The sequence below is a fragment of the Toxorhynchites rutilus genome, chromosome 2 (genome assembly GCF_029784135.1).
Source record: "Toxorhynchites rutilus septentrionalis strain SRP chromosome 2, ASM2978413v1, whole genome shotgun sequence".
Taxonomy (NCBI): domain Eukaryota; kingdom Metazoa; phylum Arthropoda; class Insecta; order Diptera; family Culicidae; genus Toxorhynchites; species Toxorhynchites rutilus.
The window spans coordinates 192,637,733-192,662,464 of NC_073745.1; the positions used below are offsets into that span (position 1 = coordinate 192,637,733).

At 38.3% G+C, this 24,732-nt stretch overlaps 1 protein-coding gene across 2 annotated transcripts in view; it reads left to right on the forward strand.

Annotated features, from left to right (window-relative positions):
• LOC129764425 (palmitoyltransferase app) overlaps positions 1-24,732 on the forward strand; it is a 51,023-nt gene that overhangs the window by 14,313 nt on the left and 11,978 nt on the right. Inside the window, exons 9-10 of one of the 2 annotated variants that reach the window (XM_055763492.1) lie at positions 2,944-3,007; positions 3,341-22,847. In XM_055763492.1, coding sequence (XP_055619467.1) covers positions 2,944-3,007; positions 3,341-4,383 — 1,107 coding nt within the window. In that variant the 3' untranslated portion in view covers positions 4,384-22,847. Of the gene's footprint in view, positions 1-2,943; positions 3,008-3,340; positions 22,848-24,732 lie in introns of those variants that run through there. The other variant, XM_055763491.1, reaches the window with a different exon arrangement.

A 24,732-nucleotide genomic window follows, 5' to 3' on the forward strand; every position in this document is an offset into this window, starting at 1 on the left:
CACCTGTCGAATTTTACCAAAGTTTTTTATGTTATTTACATACGGTTCAATAATAAAAGAAAATGACATTATTAAAAATTTAAGTTGAGCCGTACTTTTTGAGATAAAAGGGTGGTCCAAATCACCCCGCATGTCCAACTCACCCCGTGTTACCCTACTTCGAACGTAACCCACTCGTTTTCGAAACTTTGAATTTACACCCCAGAACAGAAGTGAATGATGTGGTATGACGAAACAATGAACATAAAAAGCCAAGAAATATTCTACAATATGGACTTTTCCATAGTGATTCGTTTTGGTAGATAATATCATAATTAATAACCGGTTATCTTCATTCAATATCATGATTTTTTTTCAATATAATATACTTGTCATGGTCATGGGTGTCACCCCTTTAGACTACGCCGCTGGCTGTTGGTAATAACGCAATCTTTGCCACAGTCTAGATGGTAGATTATCGTCCTTGTGTGATGGTTACCTCGTGACTTGGACCTTGTAGCGCGTGGCTGGAGTTACTGGAGGTATTCTGGTGCCCATCTGGACCAGATTCGCTGGAATCACTTCTGATCGAGCTCGAAGTGCGTCAGACGATTATCCGGAGTATCGCACAAGTTATTTTCCGGAACGGCTTGAAAACTGGTTCCAATCAAGAAATGTCCTGGAGTTAAGACTTCCAGGTCTGATGGATCGGTTGGAATTGGAATCAGGGGCCTCGAATTCAGGCATATTTCAATTTGGGCCAGTAAAGTGAACATTTCCTCGTAGCGAACGACGAAACGGCTGATGCAATAGGATCTGTTGATACATTTTTTCTACGACGGCGACGAACGCAACTTGGTGGATGCGGAGTCGTCTGTGGATCATCCACAAAGAATCCAGAAGACGTCTTGCAGGATGCATCAAACGAAACTCGAAATTTCGTGGTGAAGCTGGATTTCTTGAACACCAGGTGGTGCGGGAGAAAACAGTGTGGCTTGGTTTCGTCTACTGGATCCACGAGCTTTTTCATGTGGTTTAGATGTTCGTATTCCTCCATAAATCGACAGTAGACAGTTTTGATGGTTGGATCTCGCCTAAGTCGTTTCTCAAGGTTCAAGAAGCGACGCTCGGCGATTGAACGGGATTCGCCGAGAAAAACGAACGGGGCCCAGATGAGCGGCAAGGACACAACGTAACGACCCGACGAATCGCGAGTGGTGGTAGTGGCATACTGTTCTGCACAGAAATTTTCTTCAGTGGGTAACATGGAGCAGGATTCAACAGCTTCTAACTCTCAGAACTTCTGGAGCGCTTGTTCCAGGATTCGGTCTACAGTAGGGAGAAACAGTTCATACGAATGGTTGTTCTTCGCCATAGGAAATCTTACAACCAGTGTGCAGGATATGATACACTTCTCCGCCGACAATCATGTCAACGTCGGCTGGGATATGGAACAGTGGGTCGGCTAACGGAATATCAGGGTACTGCCACGAGGAAATATCAATCGGTGTAGTTGTCAGGCATACTGTGGGTTTCTTCAAAATCTGCGTTGAAAAACGGACATGAAAATGCTGGGCATTAGAATAAAAAATGGTTCTCTGGGAAAGTTTGTAGCTTGGAAGGTTGATTACGGGGTGTGCCAGTGGATGACTGGTTCATTCAGCTTCGCTAAAGTCTTGATATGCCGTTGATAGTCATCAACCACGTCATGCAGCTGTTGGAAGACTATTTATTGAGTGGCGGGAGGTCATAGAAAGCTCGGAATAGTTGACGCTTCGAATAACGGATCAATAAAGCATCCCAAGTTAATCCGCACTTATATCGGTCGACTCGAATGGCTTCTCCTTCCAGTGACTGTAGAAGGTACTGAATGTTCGCTACTGGCGGAATATCCGTATTGGAATGGGCCATCGATGCAAACATATCACGGAAAGAAAGTCATCTGGACAAATCTTCGTCGAACTTTGGAAGATCAATCTTGGGTAATCGCAGGTGGAAATTCGCTGGAGGAGGACGATTATTGGCTGTAAAAGACGTATTCAGACGCTTCATGAAGTATTCGACCTACTTCTTTTCTGGTCTGGACATTCTGGTTCACTACACTTTCACCACTTCACTACCACCACAGATCGAATACACGGAAACAAAATTCGGAAGATTGGAATGTAAATGGTGTGTTGTAATGTCTTTTACACGACGAGAAATGGGATGGAGAATGGTATGACTCGAACGAATGAATCTTTCCCGTCACATTTTACCACTTTTTACGCGAACGAATAACCCGAGGATGGTACGCAAAGCGAACGTGAAAATCCTTCCCGGCACGAACGTACCACCAACGTCAGTCTACTTGCCACTCAACACCACCAAAAGTACTTGCAAACAAAATGGTGTACTCACCACACCTTCCCTTCTGGTCGGGGGAGCCTTCGATCCGGCTCGAAGGACTAAATGATGAGTCTTACCCGTTCCTTATCGAAGGATTTCAACAGTTCAACAGTCGGCCTCACCGTTGCCATTCAGTGATGGAGAGAAGATCGAATGATGCAAAGCGGAAGGAACTTATCCGTAATATTGTATTTTATTCCTTGAAAGTTTAAAGAAAATTCTAATTAAAATGATTTTTGGCCACCATTTTGTCACTGTTTTAATACATTTTTATGGTGATAAGACCGACCGCTAAGTGAATAATATTCTCATGTAAATCTGCCCTAATTGTTTTTGTTTACAGGTTTGAATTCAGGTTCTTCGCCGAGGAGTTCGCTTAGGGTTATAATTTCTTGTGATCAGTGTTTTGTTTTGATTTAATAAAGAGTTGAAGAAAAATTTGTGTTTTCGCTTATATGTTCGGCCTGGGCCTCGCTGTTCTAAGCTGTTCAGTCCATGAATCCTTCGTCTGTTCACATGTTTAATTACCATATTGAAAGATCTTGCTGATTGAAACCTCTCTTTTACTATTTACAGAACGATACGCAAAACACCAACATAGGTGTGTTTCGACAACGAAGCTACGATAATTTGCAGAATGGTAAGTCGCCATCGACCAAATCTTCACTTAGCAGTGTCAGTAATCTAACCAACCTAAATGTGACTAACTCGAACCAAGCTAATAGTATCAATAATAATAGCCAAATCAAACATTTCCAATTATCACAATCTCCATCGCAGTACGATAATCTTTCGTTGTCTTACGTGAATCTCTCACAAAAAACGCAACCACATCTGTATCATTCTGCGACATGCAATGTGAATTTATCTAATTTTATGCCTGCTCTCAACTCTTCCATACCTAAACATACCTCAAATAATAACTACCAACAAAATCCACATTTACTGCAACCACAACACCATCTGCCGGCAGCGCCGATACCGACGAATTTCAAGTATTTTGCTCCGCAGTCCAAGTATAATAACCACAACGAAAGTCAGAACCAGCTTGTTCCACAAGTTTCACCAGCGGTTTCTCAGAATCATCGAACTAATCATTCACTGCAGGAAACACCACAAAAGCAACAGCAGCAAATTAATATAAACATAAATCTAACTTTGCCCAGGTACCCTTATCATAAAAATCGTGCAATCAGTAGAAAGTTATCTCACGACCCGCAACTGCACGATCAATCTAGCAAGATATTCTACTCTAATTATCTACCCTATCATGATCACTCGAGTACCAGCAGCTTGAACAATTGTAACGCACCGCTTCATCAGAATGTGCCGATGGATTCGTCCTCTTCCTCTACCACTACGATTTCCTCGACAACTTCCACAACTTCCTCTCTGGAGCAGAGCAACATGCTACAGTCTGGTTCGTCATCGTACCTCAACAGCTATGATACGATTTCTGACCAGCATGCAAATTCTCTTCCCCATACGTGTCCGAGCAGTCCACGGACACGTTGCGCTAGTCCGAATTGTAGTGAATTAGATCCAATGCTTCAGAAAACTAAACAGTATCACCACAAAAATTACAAGCTTTACAAGAAACAATACCAGCAACAACAACAGCAGCACCAGTACAATCAGGTGCAGCCTCAGTTTCCACATTCGTCCGGAACGAACCCCATATCTCCACAACCTTCGTTCAGCCAATTTAGCCCTAGCTTCTGGAGTGCGAATAGCAACAGAAGTAGTGTTATCAGCACCGGAACGCTGGGTTCGATTGGTTACGGCGGAAATGGAAGCGGAGGTGGTGGTGCTCTCGGTGGGGAATGTAATGGTGGAGTTGTTAATGGGGGAACTTATCAGAATTACGGCAATGGCAGTGCAATACAAGGAACGAGCAGTAGTAGTCCTTATGCACAACGTCGTGCGGATTTGCAGCGATTTTCCAATGTATACGAGTACAAGTTCAACAACTTTGATCTTAATTCGATACACGAGGACACCACCAATGAAACATAACACATATTGCATTTTTAGTTTTGTAATTTTTTATAAGCTTCGATAAGGGTGCGCTTGAATGCTTAACTATCTGTGGGACTCTTACTTTATGCTGGCTTAGATTTTTACATATTGGTCGTGAAATTGGCATGGGTTTCGTGTTATATTCAAATGTGGATTGCGAGGAAGAATATATAACTTGCTATGATCAAACATATGTACAGTTTATTCAACATTCTGGATCATCATGTTGTCTTGTCATAAACATTTTGCCACACCTTACATAGAAAAAGACAACTAGCTATACGGTATTCTCGAGCTTTGTCCATACTGCTTGTTCAGAAGAAGACGTTCTCTGTGGAACTTTTGCCGTCTCAACGTATGCATTAACTAGCGTCATTTATTAATACTTAGTTGAGATTTCTTAAGCCAGATAACACGCCTTGAATGTATTCCGAGGGGCAATTTCTTGAATACGCGTTACCACAGTGCAAGTGGAAGGAAATTTCTTTGACGAAAAATCCCCCGGCCAGAACGGGAATCGAACCCGAACACCCGGTATGATAATGTGAGACGCTAACCACTCGGCCACGGGTGCACATTTTTTGAAACTCTCAGGGCATAAATAAACCCATATTAGCTATATTTTTGCAAAGTTGTTTTTTTTCGACCTCCTCTCCTAGGCTAAATCCCCACACCTTATACTTAACACTACCCATTAAATCCTGTGCAACACTTGCGCCATCTTTTTTACACATTTTCATCCACTCTTTCTTCAAATCCTGGTCGTTTTTAATCGCCCAATTTTTTTCTATTAGAAGAAGTTCTTGCGAGAGGCATCCTTCAGCATAAAAACAACATGGTCGTCTTCGTACCGCTTTCGTGTAAATACACGATGCCAGATCCGGCCAAAACAGAGTGTCACCTTCGTGGGACGGGAGGAAGGGCAGCAGGCGCTTTTGAAGGCATTTCTTTATATATTTGGTCGTTGATGGTGTACGGCTTGCTGAATTTGAATTTGCCGTTTCGGTTAGGTTCTTTCCTTACCTTGAAGACCGCTTCATTGTCTGCTAGACGAACCAGACGGTAGGATTAACCTTCTTGGGCACGTCCCGAACCGACAGGTTTGGATTGCGCTTGAAGCTATCCTTTACCTTCCTTGCCTTCATGGTCGTCTTTGCTTTTCTTCCACTGCCAGCTCGCCGCTGGGTTTTCTGGGTCTACTTGAACGATTTTACCACACGGGATACGGTCGAACGGTCGATTCCCCACTGTTTCGCAATCTATCTGTGGGACTGGCCTGGATTTTAACACACCGCGCCCATATTTTTTCTGTCGAAGCACTTCTTGCTTGGAAGTCGTCTCGTTAACCATTCGACAAATTGTGTCGAAATTTTACACATGTAAACATTGCACTCTAAACTAGTATTATCCAAAATTTCATCAATTTTCACTCATGCAATAAAAAAAGTTATACACAAAAGAAAGTGTAGCATTTTTTCGAGAACAATCTTTAGTTATATCAGTCTTCTCTCGGTGATTGGTTTTGAGTCACCTAGCTTGTTCACTAAGTACTACGACTTTTGCATGGATATAGTACATCAACTCACATGAACCCACGAAGAGCATATTGGATCAACCAATTCTTTGACCTTTGAAATATGCCATTTACCGGTAATTTTGAGTAAAGTGTACATATCGTACGTACATCGTACATCATGTAAACGTGATGGGGATTGTCCAGCTGACTTCCTCAACATCTTCATGGCACACATTGAAGCGTTTCTATCACGCCAAAACTCTAGTTTTACTCAGAGAGTAATTAACGTTTATTATATTTAATGAAAAAAATGAAAGAAATCATTCATCGTTATTTCAAAGAAATTCTCTCACTTTACTAGTGATAAGCCGGCGTACTTCTTCTTCAGCTACGGTCTTGGTCTGCTTGTTCCACCAATACTTCATCTGACCAATATCGCTGGTGATTGCTCTCTTTATCTTCATTAGTATTTAGGCATTGGACGAAAATGGGGACAATTTGGTGGATTCAGCAGCTTTCGTTTGTTGAAGCACTCTATATTGTATACAATCTGTCCAACTTCTATAAGACCAGGTGATGATCATGCAGCTCTGTGATATTGTAAACAAACAATGCTTCAATTTATATTCTAGTGTATTGGTATTGGTGACTACCATACACTGCATGATTTTCATATGTGTGTGTGCAAGCACTGAGCGTAAACGAATGCTTTTGTATTTTTCAAGTGTCAAGTTTCTATAAGACCAGTTACATTTTTCGTTGTTTTAGTTGTTTTGATCAATAAATCTGGAAAATGATGAAGGGAAAAGTGCTGACGGATAAAGAAGAAAGACAATTCTATTTCATTTCATGTTGGTATCAGAGGAATCACTCGTCGGATTGGACGATACCATCAAGAGGTGCTCGATTAGTTGACGAATCTTCAAGGATACTGTAAGAAGGAGAGATCTCCATGTATATCGAAGCTCTCTGACCGGCATAAGCGGGAAATAGCTAGAACAGCTTCGAATTCTTCAAAATCGCTTATGCAAATGAAGCATTATTTCAATTGAAATGTTACTCAGGTCACAATTCGTCAATATTTGGTAAAAAATCCTCACATAAAGAGGGTTTAAAAGGTTAAAGCTCCTCATCTTACACCATCCCACATCAGAAGACGTCTGAGTTTTGCCAAAGCTCACATGAACCGACAGTGGGGCATGGTATGTCATGACAAATAATGTTTCCAAAAGAATACATTTTGCTATATACCATAACGAAAAGTTCTTCAATATATAGGTTATCTCCAGTGATGAAAACAAGTTCTATTTGGATGGTCCTGATAGTTTTAACGGGTATTGGCGTGATTTACGTAAGGAGGAACATTATTATTCAACCAGGAATTTTGGTGAAGGCTCGTGCATGGTTTGAGCGGGATTCTGTGCAACTGGGAAGCTCAAGATAGCTTTCACATCATTCAAGGATTACATACATGTTCTGGAATCCTGTCTCCTACCGTTTTTGTGTTGATATCGTCACAAAAAATCACATCACAGCAAAACAATGCTACTATTCATGCCAGCAAGGAAACTAAGCAATGGATTAAGGACCAAAAACTTATTTTTTTGGACTGGCCGCTCGCTCTCCAGATTTGAATCCTGTTGAAAATCTTAGGGGGGTCCTTGTACGCAGAATCTACACTGAGGGAAAACATCATCACGATTGAAGAGCTCAAGGTCGCAATTTCGGAAACATGGAAAAATATCGAGAAATCCGTTCAGCAGCATTTGGTAAATAGTACTCCAACACGAATTTTCCAGGTTATTAGTCGAAATGGCAAGGTTGTCAATTATTGACATGTAAATCAGCCGATTGTTTTGAATTTTTCATCGATAATACTTATGAATTTTGAAATGGTCTTATAGAAACTGGACTGCTGAAATTATCATATTTAAGCACAATAAATAAACAAACAACTCGTTTGAACAAAATGACATTAAATGTACTCTATTCTGAGCATTCAACAATGTATGTCTTGTTGAAATTCTAACTGTTAGTGTTGCAACGAAATGTGCTCCCTTGGTCGAGTGGTTAGCGTCATAACTAACATGCTGGGTGTTCGGGTTCGATTCCCGTTCTGGTCGGGGGAATTTTTCGTCAAAGAAATTTCCTCCGACTTGCACTGTGATCACGCGTATTCTAGAGCTTGCCACTCAAAATGCATTCAAGGCGTGTTATTTGGCATAGAAATCTCAATTAAGTACTAATAAAAATGACGCAAGTAATACTACGTTGAGACGGCGAAGTTTCTCTAGGAACGTTAGTGCCATTGGAGAGAGAGAGAGAGAGAAGTTGCAACGAAATAGAATCAGGGTGGACTTATAGAAGTTGGACAGAGTGTACTCTCGAAATCAAGGTCTCGTTCGATATATTTTATACAAAAATAAACGTATTTTGTATGCATTTTATACAAAAATAAACGAATCTACTAAGGACCTTTCTGTGAGCAGGTGCCTTGTAGAATTTCACCCTGGGATTTGGTTCAAATTGGTTTTCGCAGTTTCGTCACATCCATCGCGTTTCGACAGCACCTGGTCGAATTTGCTGCATAGTACAACGATTAGCATTCAGTTTTCCGCCAAATCTTAATCAGTCACTCGCGCCACAGTTTTTTTTTTTATAATCCAACAATTTTGCCGGCTCCCAAGTTGACACTGATGGAACTTGAAGGTATCTGTGCTCAATTATTTTTTATAATAATCAATATCTCGGAATCACGTTCGTCTTAACGTCTTAAGTGATTTCACTACTCTGCTGAGCGTTCTGGCGCCCTATGTTATGAAAGTACCAACGAGTGAGACTTTATGTTGTACAAGAAAGGGTTAAACTGCGAAAAAATAGACCGAGCAAATTTGTTTACAAACAACAAAACGCTGCCAAGAGCATACATTGACCACTGACCACTGGGAGCGCTGCTATCGCCAAAATTAAGTGGTTCATTTCTAAATGATATGAGCTTTAGAATCGTTCCTCAGCTCTGCCGTGATCTCGCAAAGTGTCGCAAGCGCCAATATTGACATTTTACTTTTTGTGTTATAGATCGATAAGGAATACCAAATCCTTTGAAACGGCTGCTAAGTTTTACAGAAATGTGAAAAAATGACCCCGTAAAAGCTTGAAAAGGGAATGGGGTAAGCGCCATTTCCACTGTGATGTGGCGCAAGTGCCATTTCTCTTTAATGTGAAGTAATTTGATTATGATGCGATGTGATTTTTTGATCTGTTCAGATGGCATAAAATGAACGAGCAGGGACAGCAAATCTCACATAACATCTTCCGTAATGGAATTTTAGCATAATGAGAGTCATATGCCTTCTTTCTTGTAAAAAAAAAACACTTTCGAAAAGCTCGTCATGCCAAATATTTCAATCAAAAATAGTCGATCCCCGTGCAGTGCTACATTTATAACAGCAATTTTGTTTTAGAACTACAAATTATGTACTTAGAGACTCTGTTTAAAAGTCTCGTCAAATATTTAAATTCAAACTCAAACGTTGAAAATTCAAAAAATCAAACTCATGTTGAAAGAAAAAAAAATATCCTAGATTGAAGTGTATTGTTGTTCTCACATATTGCACATTATGATTGTAACTAAATAGTTAAAACTCATCAATTTAATTGTTGATTGCAGGGATCTCCCAATAGTGTACTTTATCGTCACAGAGCAAGGGACAAAGCTTCTTGACGATGTTTATTTACCTCACCTGCCAATTTATCTTTCGGATGGATTGAAACTGAGTGTTGATTGAATGGTAAATGTCCGATTTGGTGAACAGCTGCACTCTTCTCAATTCCCCATCGAAACGCATCTTATAACAAACATAGCTTAAATAAACTGCATTTTGTTTTTCCATCAATTGTACACAATTTGTACAGATCAGACTTTCGTAATAAACGTGTATGCTGATTATACATGCAATTTTGCGAAAAGTCTTGTACTGAAAATTCTTCCCTCTGGCACTTGCGTCAATTTGCGAGATTACGGCAGAGCTGCCCCGATCCTTATCAAGTTTTTGAAATGTTGTTGTACCAAATATAGTTGAGAATATTTTGGATATGGACATATCCTAATTTAGGGACTAAAATATCATTTGAAAACGACTCGTAACGTATGATCGAAATGTAGTATTCGCCAAAAGTTGTCTGAAAATTTATTTTTTGTTCATCTCTATTCTTTTTTTTACATATTCTAACTGAAAAATACTGACCCAACTCACTAAATTATGGCATGTGGTGTATATGGGTTAGACTTCTAGGCAGAATATGAGCTAAATTGACTAAGATCAGAGATTAATTGGTTATTCCAGACTTTTAATTTTGATTCTCAGAATACAATTGATTTAAAAAAAATTGTTTGTCTTGAACTACGAATCGTCTAAGTAGATATTAGTGTATACAATTGTTACGGCGAGTAGAACCGAGAAAATAGGTCTAAGGTCCAGCTGAAACTTTTGTATTTTTCTTCGTTCGAGCATCAACTGAATTATCCATGACATTATTCGGGTGTTGTTTTTTGAATTCATCCAGGAATTTATGCTTTAGCTAAATCGAATTTCATGCTTCCAGACGCCAGCTGGCAAACGACGCTATGGAGTTTCTATGGTATGATTTCATACTTCCTAAAGCCGGAAGCTGGCTCGTATGTAATGCTAGTGCCCCCGAAAGTTCACTGATAGAGCTCCCGATTCGTTGCATTCTTAAAACTCACGAGAACTTGCCATCATCTTGCATCTTATGTGATGTAAATTTCTCTATTGTGATATTTATTTGGTAGTGTAAGCATTGTTCCAGGACACGCACTTTCTTCGGCATTGTCTCTGCTACGTCCCGGCACGTACTGACTGGAATAGTATACTCCTGGATTTGTTTCACATTTCTTCTTAATTCCCTGATTTCACACGGATTCGACCAAGTTCGCTTTTGTTTTATGTTGTTGATATGCGAGATCTTCCTATTGTTTCAAATAAAGACGAACGACCGGAAGTTCTTATTGGGCTGTTTTGAACCAATTGAACTGTATCAGAATGTTTGTCAACGAATCGAATATTATCAGTAGAAGGGATACGCTCATGGTGCTACCATGGATGAACTTATCACTATTTCCATGTTCAGTTCGTTGGGGTGCTCCCTTGGCCGAGTGGTTAGCGTCATAACTAACATGCCGGGTGTTCGGGTTCGATTCCCGTTCTGGCCGGGGGAATTTTTCGTCAAAGAAATTTCCTTCGACTTGCACTGTGATCACGCGTATTCTAGAGCTTGCCACTCAGAATGCATTCAAGGCGTGTTATTTGGCATAGAAATCTCAACTAAGTACTAATAAAAATGACGCAAGTAATACTACGTTGAGACGGCGAAGTTCCTCTAGGAACGTTAGTGCCATTGAAGAAGAAGAAGATGTTCAGTTCGATAAACATCATGATAATTATGATAAACATGATTACTTTGACAGTGCAGATATTGTGGAAAAAGCTGTCGTGCGAGCTGGTTAACCAAGTGCATTCACTCTAAAGCGGACTTTACACGGTCAATATTATTGACAATATGATCACATTTGAGAGCATAATGACAGCTGAACATGGCCGACGACGCAGAAATCCGGATTTTCCGATTTTCGAGCATCAATATCGTGACATTTCATATGGATGCATGATTTTGACGTTTTACCTCACGGACTTCCAGACTTAGTTGCCAGATTTGCAAGCGGACATTGACTTTTTGTTAGTCTTTTTTGCGATTGCAATTAAAATTTATAAACTACTGAAATTGTGGGAATCATAAATGAAAGCTTTTGGTTTGGAAAAAAACAACGTTTTTGGAATTTTTTAACGTTGAACTCGGTCATTCTTTGCGCTTTGAGCGGGTTGTGTGTTTCTTCTAACTCCGCTATAAAATTTGGAGAATGAGAAGATCTGGGAAAATTACAGATAAAAAACATAATGTGTTAATTGAAGCTACAGTAGAATTCCGATTATCCGCGGAAAAGTCAGGCAAACTCACCGCGAATAACGAAAATCGTGGATGACCCATTAAAGGACTAAAAAAGAGAAGCAAACGCGAAAAAAGATGTTTCAACATAAAAACTATGTTTTATCAATACAGAAATCATTAAACTATCCATTTTATAACGTCGTGTACACCCGTGGCTAAATAATGTCAAAGTCTTGACCACAACAAAAGAGCATGGGCCTACCACTCACTAACACATTCCGGAAACGCCAATTGATTTACTATGGAACTCGCAGTCGCGAATAATCCACAGGGCGGATCTCCCGCTCGCGGATAATCAGGATAATTTATGGAATAAAAATATTTGCTTGCAGATAATATAACATGCATTTATTTTCGCAAACTAAAATAATCTGGCATCTCTGAAACTGAAAGGAACAGTCTGTATTTGTGAAGCGAGTACCGTTTTGTCTCAAATTCCGAACACTTAAGCCTTGATGGCCACTAAACAGTGTCTCATCACTCAAAATAGTCGTTTTTCGCGAAATTAATTTGATTTTTGGATACAATAGAGCCTTCTTTTTCATTTCACTTAAAAAAATTGATGTACAAATATATTTTCATGGTCAAAAATAAAAAATTACATTAATCACATTTGTCTCAAATTCCGAACAGCAAAAAGGCAAAAAATTCACAACTTTTAAACTACTGGGCTGATTCGGATGATCGATATATGAAACTAAAGCGAATTAGCTAGTCTTTGATATTATTTTGTTTTCGTAATTATTGGTTGTGTTCATTTTTATTAATTTACATGGTTTCGGGACCAAGGGCACCATATTTTTTTTATATTTTTGCTTGAAAGTTGAGCATTTTTTACATAACATATCCAAGAACCAGAGATGTGTTTTTTTATCGTTTTTGAGTTATTATTTTTTAAAGACATGATTTAGTCTTCGTTCGATATTCCTATGCGACTAGACGAGATCTATACGAATAGGATTCTTTTATTTGCAAATTCAATATTTTTTCAAAGAAGACTAGCTCATTGACTTCAATTTAATATGCCCATTATCCAAATCTGTTCGGTAGTTCGAAGTTATGAATTTCTAGAAACGTCATTTTTGGAAAAAAAAGGGAAAAAGATTTTTTAGATCATCGATTAACGTTGAAAAATTATAATTCAAAAACGAAAAAGAGCACATCTCTGATTTTTGGATATGTTATGTAAAAAATCATCAGCTTTCAAGAAAACATATAAAAAATACAGCGCCCTTGGTCCCGAGACCATGGAAACTATAAAAAACAAATACAGGTGTATTATCTTTTAAAAAAAACACCTAACTGGCTTTAATTTGATATGTCGATCATCTGAATCGGTCCAGTAGTTCAAAAGTTATGATTTTTTGAAAAAAAGTTATTTTAGAAAAAAAAAATGAAATCGGACAACCACTATATCGCGTTGGCATGGAATGGCTGTATAATCGAATCAGTATATAATCGAGTCCGACCTGTTACTTTTTATTGTAGATTCTTACTTTTTCTAGCAGTTAAAATGAAAAAAAGCAAACAAAAAAGTTGTTTGTTTTTTATGCAATTTGCTAACGCAAACATTTTATCTTTGGTTTTGACTGTCACTTTTCTGTAAATGTTTAATATTATTAATTATAGGCTGTATCAATGCCTGTAAATGATGTTAAAATGTAGCTTATAACTCAAAGAATGTCAGAGCTTTCATTATTCAATTATTTATAACTTTACATTTAAAAATGAAGTGTTCGGAATTTGAGACTGTTCGTAATATGAGACAAAACGGTATTATGATGTGTTTTTGAGGAAACACGAATTCTTAAGTGTAAATTATAAATGAATATTAATTTTTCCGAATGAAATTAGTATTTTTTGTGAATGCAAATCACATTTTTTCTGCAAGTGGTGAGAAAATCCCATACAAAAATTGAAATTGACGGTATATTATAATGATAAATTTTAGTAGGAATATCTGAAGATTCAGAGGAAATAGGTTATGTTAGGGTGTTAGGACTACTTGCTTCAAGTAATTAAATAATACAAAGCATATATTTTCATTCAAATTTTAACAATTGAAAATTGCCTTTTAGCCTTCTAATTTGATGGAGAATAGTTTGGATCCCAAACTCGAATATCATCACTAGCCATCGCGGATACTTTCGTTGTTCCGGGTTGAGGGCGATATTAATGATTGTAAGGTGGCAAAATATTGATTGAGGTTAGATCAGATGTCGAAAGCCTAGCTGTCACGATATTGAAGATCCTTATTGTCAATAATTTTGATCGTGTAAGGTGCCCATAAGGCTAAATTTGAAATGAGAAACTATAATTCGGCAAAATTTCTGCATGGGAGAACGAAAGCCATCCAATCCATTCATTTATGAATTAGAACACAATTGACCATCGAGTAATCTAACACCAGCGGACAGAGATGAAGAAACGGAGACACATGTGCTGCATCATGACATGATTGTAACGGAGCCCGTTTTCGACGAACAGCGTTTCTCGAATTGGAGTCGACTGATGCGTACCGTCGCACATGTCGAACGCTGTTTGAGTAATCTGCCCGACATTCTTCCAAAAAGGATGTAAAGTGACGAACCAACCAGAAGTGTTGAAAGTCAATGTAATACAGAAAGAATAAAAAAAAGGTCTGAGGCGTGAGAAGGAAGGTCGAAGTCGTCGAAGGTTCCTGTCGACGCAGTGAAGGCAACGAATTAGCAACAACTACTGACCATCGCAAGGGTAAATATAAGAGCAATTAAACAACCTCTTCCGATGGTCGAGTTTCAGAGAGCAAAATCTTCGTTGTGGAAGATGGTCCAGAACCAGGATTTCTACAATGAGATGAGAGTACTGAAGAAAAATTTGGATAAAACGCCTGATGCTTTGCTGGAGAAAATCATACGCTCAAAACGATCAATAAGAGAACCAAATGGAAGAAGAATGTAAAACCAGGTGGTGAATGGATCAATCCGGAAGTGTTGGATCCATTGAACCATCGAGAACGTGATACCAGATTCGGATAGAAGTATTTGACAAAAGAACGTGACAATTTCTAAGGAATTGCTAGAAATCCGTGAAAGTAGATCCGGTTCGTCCAAGGTACCGGACTCAAGGGCGTGGGAAATATCAACACCGCTGGGCAACCGATCTAATGTGGGATTTGAAGTGTCATACGTGGGTCGGATAGAATCGAAGACATGAAAACTAAAACAAGTCATTTACAGAGCTGAACATGGAAAACTTATCACAACTAAATATTTCTTGAAATTAATATCATGCTGAAACACCTTTGTCGTTCGTGTTTGTATTTCATTGTTAGTCCTTTATTGCGTTATCCGCGATTTTCGTTATCCGCGGTGAACTTTCCCGACTATTTCGCGGATAATCAGGGTTCTACCGTACTTTGTTAAGAATTCTGCTGTTGAGATGTTTGAATTTATATCCGCCTAGAGTACTTTATCTGCTTAAAACGAATTATCTCAGGTTGGTGCAAAGTTAGCAGCATCTGAAGAGGTACTGCTGTCGTCCATCCGCGGAACCGATTCCTGTGGCTTCACGTAGCTTCGGGTCATGAAGGCCATTCGAACGAAATGTTTTCGATCGTTCTAGGATGACAGCAATATCTCACCTAGCTTTTCCATTTGCTTAATATGCGTGTCTTTATAGCTCCGGCTCATTTTCTCCCGAAATATTTCTGAAACTGGCGTTTAAATACCTCAGGTTTGATTGTTGTCGAGACTTTGTACCACCTTGATAAGTACATTACATTAGAGAGTATTTCTGCGACCAATCGCGGCATTGAAAGTGTCAAATTCAAAAGGTTTGTTTGCGTTTCTTCAATATCAGCGCTGATAACTTATTATGTCAAATTCCCCCAGATTGTGGCTGTTTTGTTTATTACGTCGCTGTATAACATATTGGAAATTAGGAACGAAACTATTTGTTTAGATATGCATAACCAAAACTAGGGACTTATCATTAGGGGCTTCATTAACATCATTATTTGAAAACGACTCTCATGATCGAAATGTGGTCTTTGCCAATGTAGTACGAAGAAGTTAAAGTAATTTTTCACTAAACACTACTCCTTATTTCATGAACTATAGCGTATGATGATGCCTTGTGAATTTTATAAACGTTAATATTTATATGTTTTAATTGCAACACTTGAGCCTCTGTTTTTTAACAAAAATAGTCCAAAAAAGCTACTAAAGCTTTTTTTTTATCCAAAATATATATTTTTATTAAGGCTCATATGGCGTCAGCCTAAAGGAGCCGGGAGTTCAATATTTCGACAATGTTTGCTTACAACTATGTTAGTAATATGTATCCGATTACTCGCGGTTGGCTCGAGGTTAGTATTACAAGTGTTCTCATAATTGGTATGTTGCAGTCTTCGATGCTCTGTACGTGTGCCCGACACGGGATACTTCCTATTGGGATGCAGCTGACCATTAATCAGCAACGCCTCCCTAGTCTGTACCCCATATCTAGCGTGGTGCGTCTTTCTCGACTCGAGGAATCCAGGATAGAATGGTCACTAGCCGGCGCAATCATCAGCTCGTGTAGAGTTGTCATGAGCGGTACAACCTTTGACTCTTGTTGAATGATCAGTGGACTGCATAACCTTTGGCCCGTGTATCTGTAAAGAGTGTGTGTATGTATTGCCGCGACTAAGTAAAAGTTTATCGTTTGGATAGGAGGGATATGAAACGGGGACACAACGAAGGAAACATCATTAAATGTTGACATCGGCGTTTCTGAGGAACAGGTATAGATGAAGCAGAAGATCAGGATCACGGCTACCTAAGATATCCCGGACGGGGATATCCGATTGTCTGCCTTGTGCTCTCAGTGCTCTAGAGAGCTGAGAGCGAGCAGAATGGAACCGGATACACGACCAGACAACATGCTCGATGTCGTGGTAGCCATCGCCACAATCACAAAGATTGTTTGCTGCGAGCCCAATGCGATAGAGATGCGCGTTTAGGTTGTAGTGATTGGACATAAGCCGAGATATCACGCGAATGAAATCACGACCTACATTCAATCCCTTGAACCATGCACTCGTCGAGACCTTAAGGATAATCGCGTGTAACCAACGACCGAACTCATCACCACCCCACATGCGCTGCCATCTTACGAGCGTATACTGACGAAGAATGTAGAAAAATTCATTATAAGCAATTTGCCTTTCAAAAAGTGTGCCTTCTAAAGCGCCCACCTTAGCTAGCGAGTCCGCTTTCTCATTCCCCGGAATCGAGCAATGAGAGGGAACCCATGCTAAGGTAATCTTGAATAATTTTTCGACCAAAACACTCAATAGATGTCTTATTCTTGTTAGGAAATAAGATGAGCATTTATCAACTTTCATTGAGCGGATTGCCTCTATTGAGCTGAGACTGTCTGAAAAAATAAAATAGTGGTCGATGGGCAATGTTTCAAAGATCCCTAATGCGTAATATATCGCACCCAGTTCAGCGACATACACGGAACAAGGATCTTTGAGTTTGAAAGAGGCACTGGATTTTTCATTGAAGATGCCGAAGCCAGTGGACCCGTTTATGAATGAACCGTCAGTAAAGAACATTTTATCAGATCTAACTTTCCCATATTCTGCCGAAAATATCGGCGGAATAGAATCGGAGCGTAGGTGATCTGGGATTCCATGGATTTTTTGTCGCATGGACAGATAAAAAGCTTGTTTCAGTTCCATTTTGGTCGCATAAAGTAGGACATTTCTCAGCATAGACATGAGGTAAAAAGTAGGGAAGGATGTCACTTAGAGGCGAATGAACTGCAAAGTTTAAAGCCTCTTAAAAACAAAGAAGAAGAAGAAGAAGGATGTAATTTTGTAGGTTTGAGGGAAAAAATACATGAACATTATCCACATTCTTTTCGTGTGGGAAAAAATACATGAACATTATCCGCATTCTTTTCGTGTGATGCAAGTTATCATTTTCTGCACAGTTCTGCAGGTAACCGTATTTGCTACCTTGTTCCACCACTTTTCCATTTGAGCTGGTTTTTTTATGGTTTTGCCACATTTCTTGAGCTTGCCTTTGATAATTGTCCAATATCTCTCGATGGGACGAAAATCTTGACAATTTGGTGGATTGATAGTTTTTTTTTCAATGAAATCGATCTTGTTCTTGACGACACTTGACGACATCCCGGTTGTGATGGTCGCTTTCCGAGTCAGGCCAGAGCTTCACCGGCTCTTCGTGATCGAAAGAATGGCAAAATTCTGTTCTGAAGATACTCCTTCTGTAAAATGTGTCATTAATTGTTGTCCCAGTGATGAAAACCTTTGTCTTCTTTCCACAAGTACATATTCCTTGCAAAATCATCAACTTATGGGCAACTTTATTTGCGTGAACCAGTTTGATGCTATCCGCTACACTCCCTTTTAGGTTTGGCAAGGTAAATTTTTTTACCGGCTATTTGTACGAAATTCATTTTTACATATGCTTCATCGTCCATCAAAATGCATCCTGTGTATTTGGTCAACGATTACTCGTACAGCTTCCTTACACGGGTTCTAGCAACCATGTTTTATTTCAGCGTCATGTTGGGATGTTTGTCTTTTCTCCAGATCAATCGAGTTCTTGACATGAGTGTGCAGAATTTTTTGTCACCATTCGCGTTCCATCCTCGATAACTTTTGAATGTGTTCCTCAATCTTGATAAAGTTTTCACTACTGAATGAACAAATCACTCGGATCAAAACGCTGTCGATGGTTTCTCGATGTGACAACGAGGGACGCTGCAGTGAATAAAATGAGCGACCAAATCCTAACTGAAACACACTTTACTTCATGGAAAACAAAATATTAGTGATTAGTTATAAACGTAATTTTTTATTTACATAGATGTATGACAAATTATTGAGGCGTCTTTTGAGAAGATTATTTGGGATTCAAACAGAAAAAAAACATCTAATGGTTAAATGATGATGCAATATCTCAAACAGTGTTGAGGTTGCATAAATCTCACAGTGTTTCATAAACCGCATTATACGCATACCGCACGAAAATTCTCTATTTTCCATTACGTTCGAGGAGTGGTTTTCTTTGGATGATTCGCGCGATCCACATGTCCTAATAACACGAATACAAATTGGATTGAAGGAAACAAAAAGCAAAAATTCGCCATTTAGAAAGCTACAAAAAATTACAAAACCGCTAAAAATACAATTTGTGGTTACAAACAACACAATGAAAATAGTTTATTATGCCAATAGTATTGTTATAATAGCGGTGACGACATTGGTATTGTTATTATTATTTCTATTGAAAAAGTTGCGTTGTTCTTAGCGTGTCCTTGCGAGATAGCCTTTCCCCTTGATTATTCGATAAGCGACGAGTATTTTATGAATGTGGACAATAATCAAAAAATATTGTAGGGTATACCAATGGTAGAATTAATTTTCTCCTTCAGTCCTGCACCAAATTTCCCTGAAACTCCCGATATATTGCCGATTGCCGGTTCCAAACGAAGCCTTTTTGGGATGGTTATTTCGAATATCTTTTTTAACATTGGTTAACATGACTAGAAGAAAAAGGCTACAAGTACTGCACTGAATTGAACATAACCAAAGCACTGTAACAGTCTCCGATTCAGCTGCAATGAAGAGAACCAAAGTCTTATGAAAGGAACGTGGTCGGAAAGAATATTCGAAGTATGTGATTTATTGTCTGGAAGAAAAAAAAATGCCTTATGGTATTTAGGAATGAAGATCTTAGAATGGATTAAGCTTCAATATTTTTTTCCTGATAAAAAAATATCTCAATAGATGAAACAGACAAAGTTTACTTCAGAAATTTTTAAATCTTCATGCATCTTTATTAAAACTACGAATCGAAACGAGCAACGTTCTTAGAAATCTGAAGATAACTGAAGTAAATAGCAAATAGGAATAAAATATGTTGATAGTTTTTATTTATAATGATGATATTAAAATCGAATTCGCAACGATTAGTTAAGACAGTCGATGTTAGCGAAGACTAAAAATGTGCACTGTCATTCTTACATAGTGAGCTAGGATACTCAGCATTCGCGTAGATCCTTGTTGCGTTTTGTGATATTCTAATGTGAGAAAAACAAGAATAAATTATAATTCAATTGTATTTGTTTGTTGAAGAAAACCGTAGTGATTAAATTGGCGCCTAGCGTGTTTGCAATAAAGCTGAACTACGTTTTGTAGATTTCATGAAGTGGAGATTATACGGAGGAAGACGTAAGATGAGCTATTTATTTTCTCTATGATATTTTTCTGTAAAACAAGTGTTAAACAATATACTGAATTGTTTATGAAACCAGACAATTAATAAAAAAGTGACCAAAGAATAAGATAATTTAATTCAAATCAAGGCTCATACGAAATCCCAACAGACAGTGTTGTAGTATTAATTACTAATTACCTTACTGAATAACCAGAAACGCGGGTGAGTGTTCGCAAATTTTGTTTTACTTTTTTCTCCAACTTAATATGGTAACCCTTGTGTTACAGTAAAAAAATGCTCATAAAAGTTTCTCTTTCATATTTGTTTAGTTTAATTTATTACTTTTCTTTCGTTTCGTTGATTCAGCAATTTGCATCCCCAAACTATTAAAAAATATCACTAAAAAATATCTTTAAAAATTAAAAAAATATCACTGTTACCCGGCATGTAGTTGGAGCTGTTCTGTATTTAGTCCTATGCGTATATGTATGTTCCGTTCAAAGTTATTGCTAGTTACACCTTTCATCCAATCGTTGCATTAATTATAAACCAATGGTATAACAATATCAATTTGCTCAACAAATATGGCGTCCTCTCTAAAAATGAATCGGTATATTAGATGCTTGTATTTTTCTGTCATATGTGATTGATCGAATCAGAATCTAAGAATACATTGGGAATCCATTAATACTCAATATCAATATCATTGAGCATCTTCTGATTGGTCTCTTCTACAAATTTGAAACTTGTAATTTGTGGTTTGTAGTCTCTATAATAGAAAAAAAAATCAACCGAAAAAACGCGAAAATATTGCCATGAAATATTATGAAAAATTAAAAAAAAAATTATGGGGGTTTCGAAAAAAAAATGTTGATGCCAAATGTCTTAAAATTGCATGAAACGTCGAGATCTAGTGTCATATCGAAATTCGTTTTTGTCAAAAATCGGTATTCTGGGACTTTTTTTCCGGAGTACGAAACGAAAAGTATAATTTTGGGTACCAATAAAAAGTTATCTCGATTTTTCATTCGAAACGGATTTGTTTAGTTGGCATTATCCAAGTGTCTTACAAACGACCTATGCAATGAATTCGAAATTTTCTCATCACGTCTTTTGGCATCCAACAGCTGGGACCAAGTTATATCTGAGTCACTAAATTTTTGAGCAAGAAGATTCGTCTTGAGTAGCCTGAATTCGTTGTCCAAGTCTTACAATTCAAAGGATTATTATTACCTGCTTTAACGAATTGAGGAAATTGGCGCATCAAATCATTAAGGTTTGGTAGCTTGGCGAAATTTTGTGGGTTTATCAAGGCCGTGGTTTTGATAACCGGATTGCTAAAATCAAATCGCATTGAAATCTGTTTCACGAGTTCAATATAGAAGTCACGCCAAATCGATTTGAAGATCAGATTCCTAGCTGCATTCAATCCTCTTTCAGCTCCTTCCGCATCAATACAACCGTTATCAAGCTTCTACTGAAAGTCTTCAAAATTTTTCACATCAATTTCAGCATCAGCGAATTGTTGCAAGTAGCTCTCCAAACATAAGGTACTAACATGATCAGCACTATCATTTTGGTCTCATTACAAAGTTCGCAAAATTGAGAACTTTCTGATTGAAAAGTGTAATTGTCGCTATTGATGAGCGGTAGAACAACGTTTAGAAACAGCATAATCAGTATACGATTGGCGTATTGATTATGGTCATACTTAACTTAGAACGAATAGAATAGCTCTTAAAATCGCTCAATATTTCGCTTAAAAACTGCCTCCAACGAAAGCCATTCGTTGCGTTGCGTTCAACATTGTTATAAATCAAGGTGTCTATGTATGCACTGTAATAAATTCAATATTTAAAAATGAATTTCAAAAAATCTGTAAATTCTGTATTTATGCTGAAAATCTGTAATTCTGTATATACGGATTCTGTATCTAAAATTTGGCGAAAAATCTGTAAAATACAGAATATTCTGTATATGTGGCAACCCTGCCCAAAACCATACTTTTCGTTTCGTACTCCGAAAAGTCCCAGAATGCCGATTTTTGACAAAAAAAAATTTCGAGATGACACTAGATCTCGTTTCATGCAATTTTAAGATATTTGGCACCAAAATTTTTTTTCGGAAAACCCGATTTCCTTTACTCCCCCCTTGGGTGATTTCTCGACTTTCAAAAAACTCAAACTTTGACCGCTTTGCGCCACTCTTCCATAAGTCCGATTAAGCTGAAATTCGGCACAGGGTGTTTTTTCGAGGTGGTGAAAATTTTTTATGAGGTAACTTTTTGAAATTAGAGATGACCATTTTCATTGGCACCCTAGTGTTCACACTATGCTGATGTGCCGTGAGCGAGGTTTTGGCGAATAGCTGGCGTGCAAACGAAAACACTTCACTTGTACTTCTTCGCTCCTCTCTTGCATAACAGTTCGGCTGAAAAGTTTATAAGGTAACACAGTAAAACTAAAACTAACTGCCTTCGAGGGCGATACAGCGATTATAGCGATCTTGCAACTTTTCGATACCATTTTTATAGTACTCTTTCGGTTTTTCCAAAATAGGCCTCAGTTTCGGTAATCACTTCATCATCGGTCTTAAATTTCTTGCCAGCGAGCATTTTCTTCAGGTCTGCAAACAGAAAATAGTCGTTGGGGGCTAGATCTGGAGAAAACGGTGGATGCGGAAGCAATTCGAAGCCTAATTCATGCAATTTTGCCATCGTTTTCATTGATTTGTTCACAATAACAAAAGTTGCTTTCAATACTGTAACTCACGAATCAATCGACCGATTGCTGTCAAATTTTGACACGTATCCATTGGAAGATGGTGCTTTGCGGCGCAAGAGGCGCCATCTAGACGTCAACCTTATGAACTTTTCAGCTGAATTGTTATGTTTATGTGTAGTAGTGACATAATTTATAACCGCGCGCATGTGCCGAATCTAGATAAATGCAGAAAACACGCCGAAGACACGCCGTCGGCACGGTGCAATGTGAGTGAATTAAAATATCGTGGTGAGAGGTAATCACGCCCCGCTACAGTGAGAACATGGCCTTCATCTTGTCGCGCCATTGTGTACGCTGTGCTTCTCTGTTGATTTTGTCAGTTGGGGTCTCGCCAAGCTGCACGTGCAGCTCATACAGCTCGTGGTTCAGGCGACTTACTCCTCGCTAAAATCTTCCGTCTGTGCTCCACCATAAAGATTGAATACGTCTCTGAATCTCTGAATCTTGGTCTGTCCTTTAAACTCGATAATTTTTTTCCATATCCACCTTGCCACTTAGACTAAGCTTCAGAAGGTCGATTTTCGGTCAATATTTTTTTGCGAGCTGACACCAGATCTCAACGTTTTATGCATTTTTAGGTAATTTGGAATCGAGAAAAAAATTAAATTTTCCAAATTTCATGTACTCAAAACATTGAGCGTTTTGATGAATCCCTAAATCATGTCCGATTGAGCTAAAACTTTGCACAGGTCTTTTTTTGGGCCTACGAACAAAATGTACATGGTCGGCTTTTCAAATTCACTCTTCCGGAAGTTTCCTCCCAGACCTTGGAAATAACCCAGTACAGTGATCTACGAAGTGTTCCACTCCAGTGTTTGTGTAGCTCGCGTTCATGCCGGCAACTTCCGTTCTTCAGCCTTCCAATCTACCTCTGGATCTCATGGTGACTGGTACTCGATCATCTGCTATTATGCGCCTACACTCAAAGTTAATTTTTAGTACATGTTTTGACATCCCGATTATATTATATGATACAATCAAATGAGCTTTTCGTATACTTTGTCACCTACACGGCCCACACCGAAAACTATATAGATTCACGTTTATGCTCTCCTTTTTACTCTTAGAAATCACATTTCAATTTCATGTTATAATGAGGCGTTGGGGCCTATTTTATTCACAAAGTACATAAATTACATGGAACGAGTCCTACGTTTTTGTGATATAGTGGAAGGCCGGTAAAGACGGACACCCTAAGTAAAATTTTTTTTTCATGAATTTCACAAAAAATATATAGCTAAATCATCACACATTGATAGTCTAGGTCTCTTTTTATAATGAAATCTGTCTTTGAGGCAGAAATTTAGAAAAATGAATTTGTCCGGCATCTTTGAAAAAATAAGATTGTGTCGAGAAAGACGGAAACTTGGTGGGAAAGATGGACACTAACTGAAAATTCAAGTTTATGTACTCGATAAGTTTTGAAGGTTTTCAAATATGCCTTAAAAATTATCTAACAAAAAAGCAAGACTACAATTACCTAGATGAGCGTGTAATTTTTCTCATTATTTCATGTCTAAAATAGCTTCCGGCATTCGGAATGACAATTTCGGATTACGGTATAAAACCGCTCTGCTGATTCGTCTATGATATGTGGTTGCACTTGCAAATATAGTTAGTGGGCATCTGTTTATAAGAGGAGGAAGAGATAATCAAATTGTTTTCAAAACAATGTGTTTGTTTTTTGTCGGAGGTATGTCCGTCTTACCCGACTTGATCAGTATTTCATTTTCGTCAATATTTCTGGAGTAAAAATGAGAGAACTTCACCGCTGATTCGATAAACTGGATAAGAAGTGATG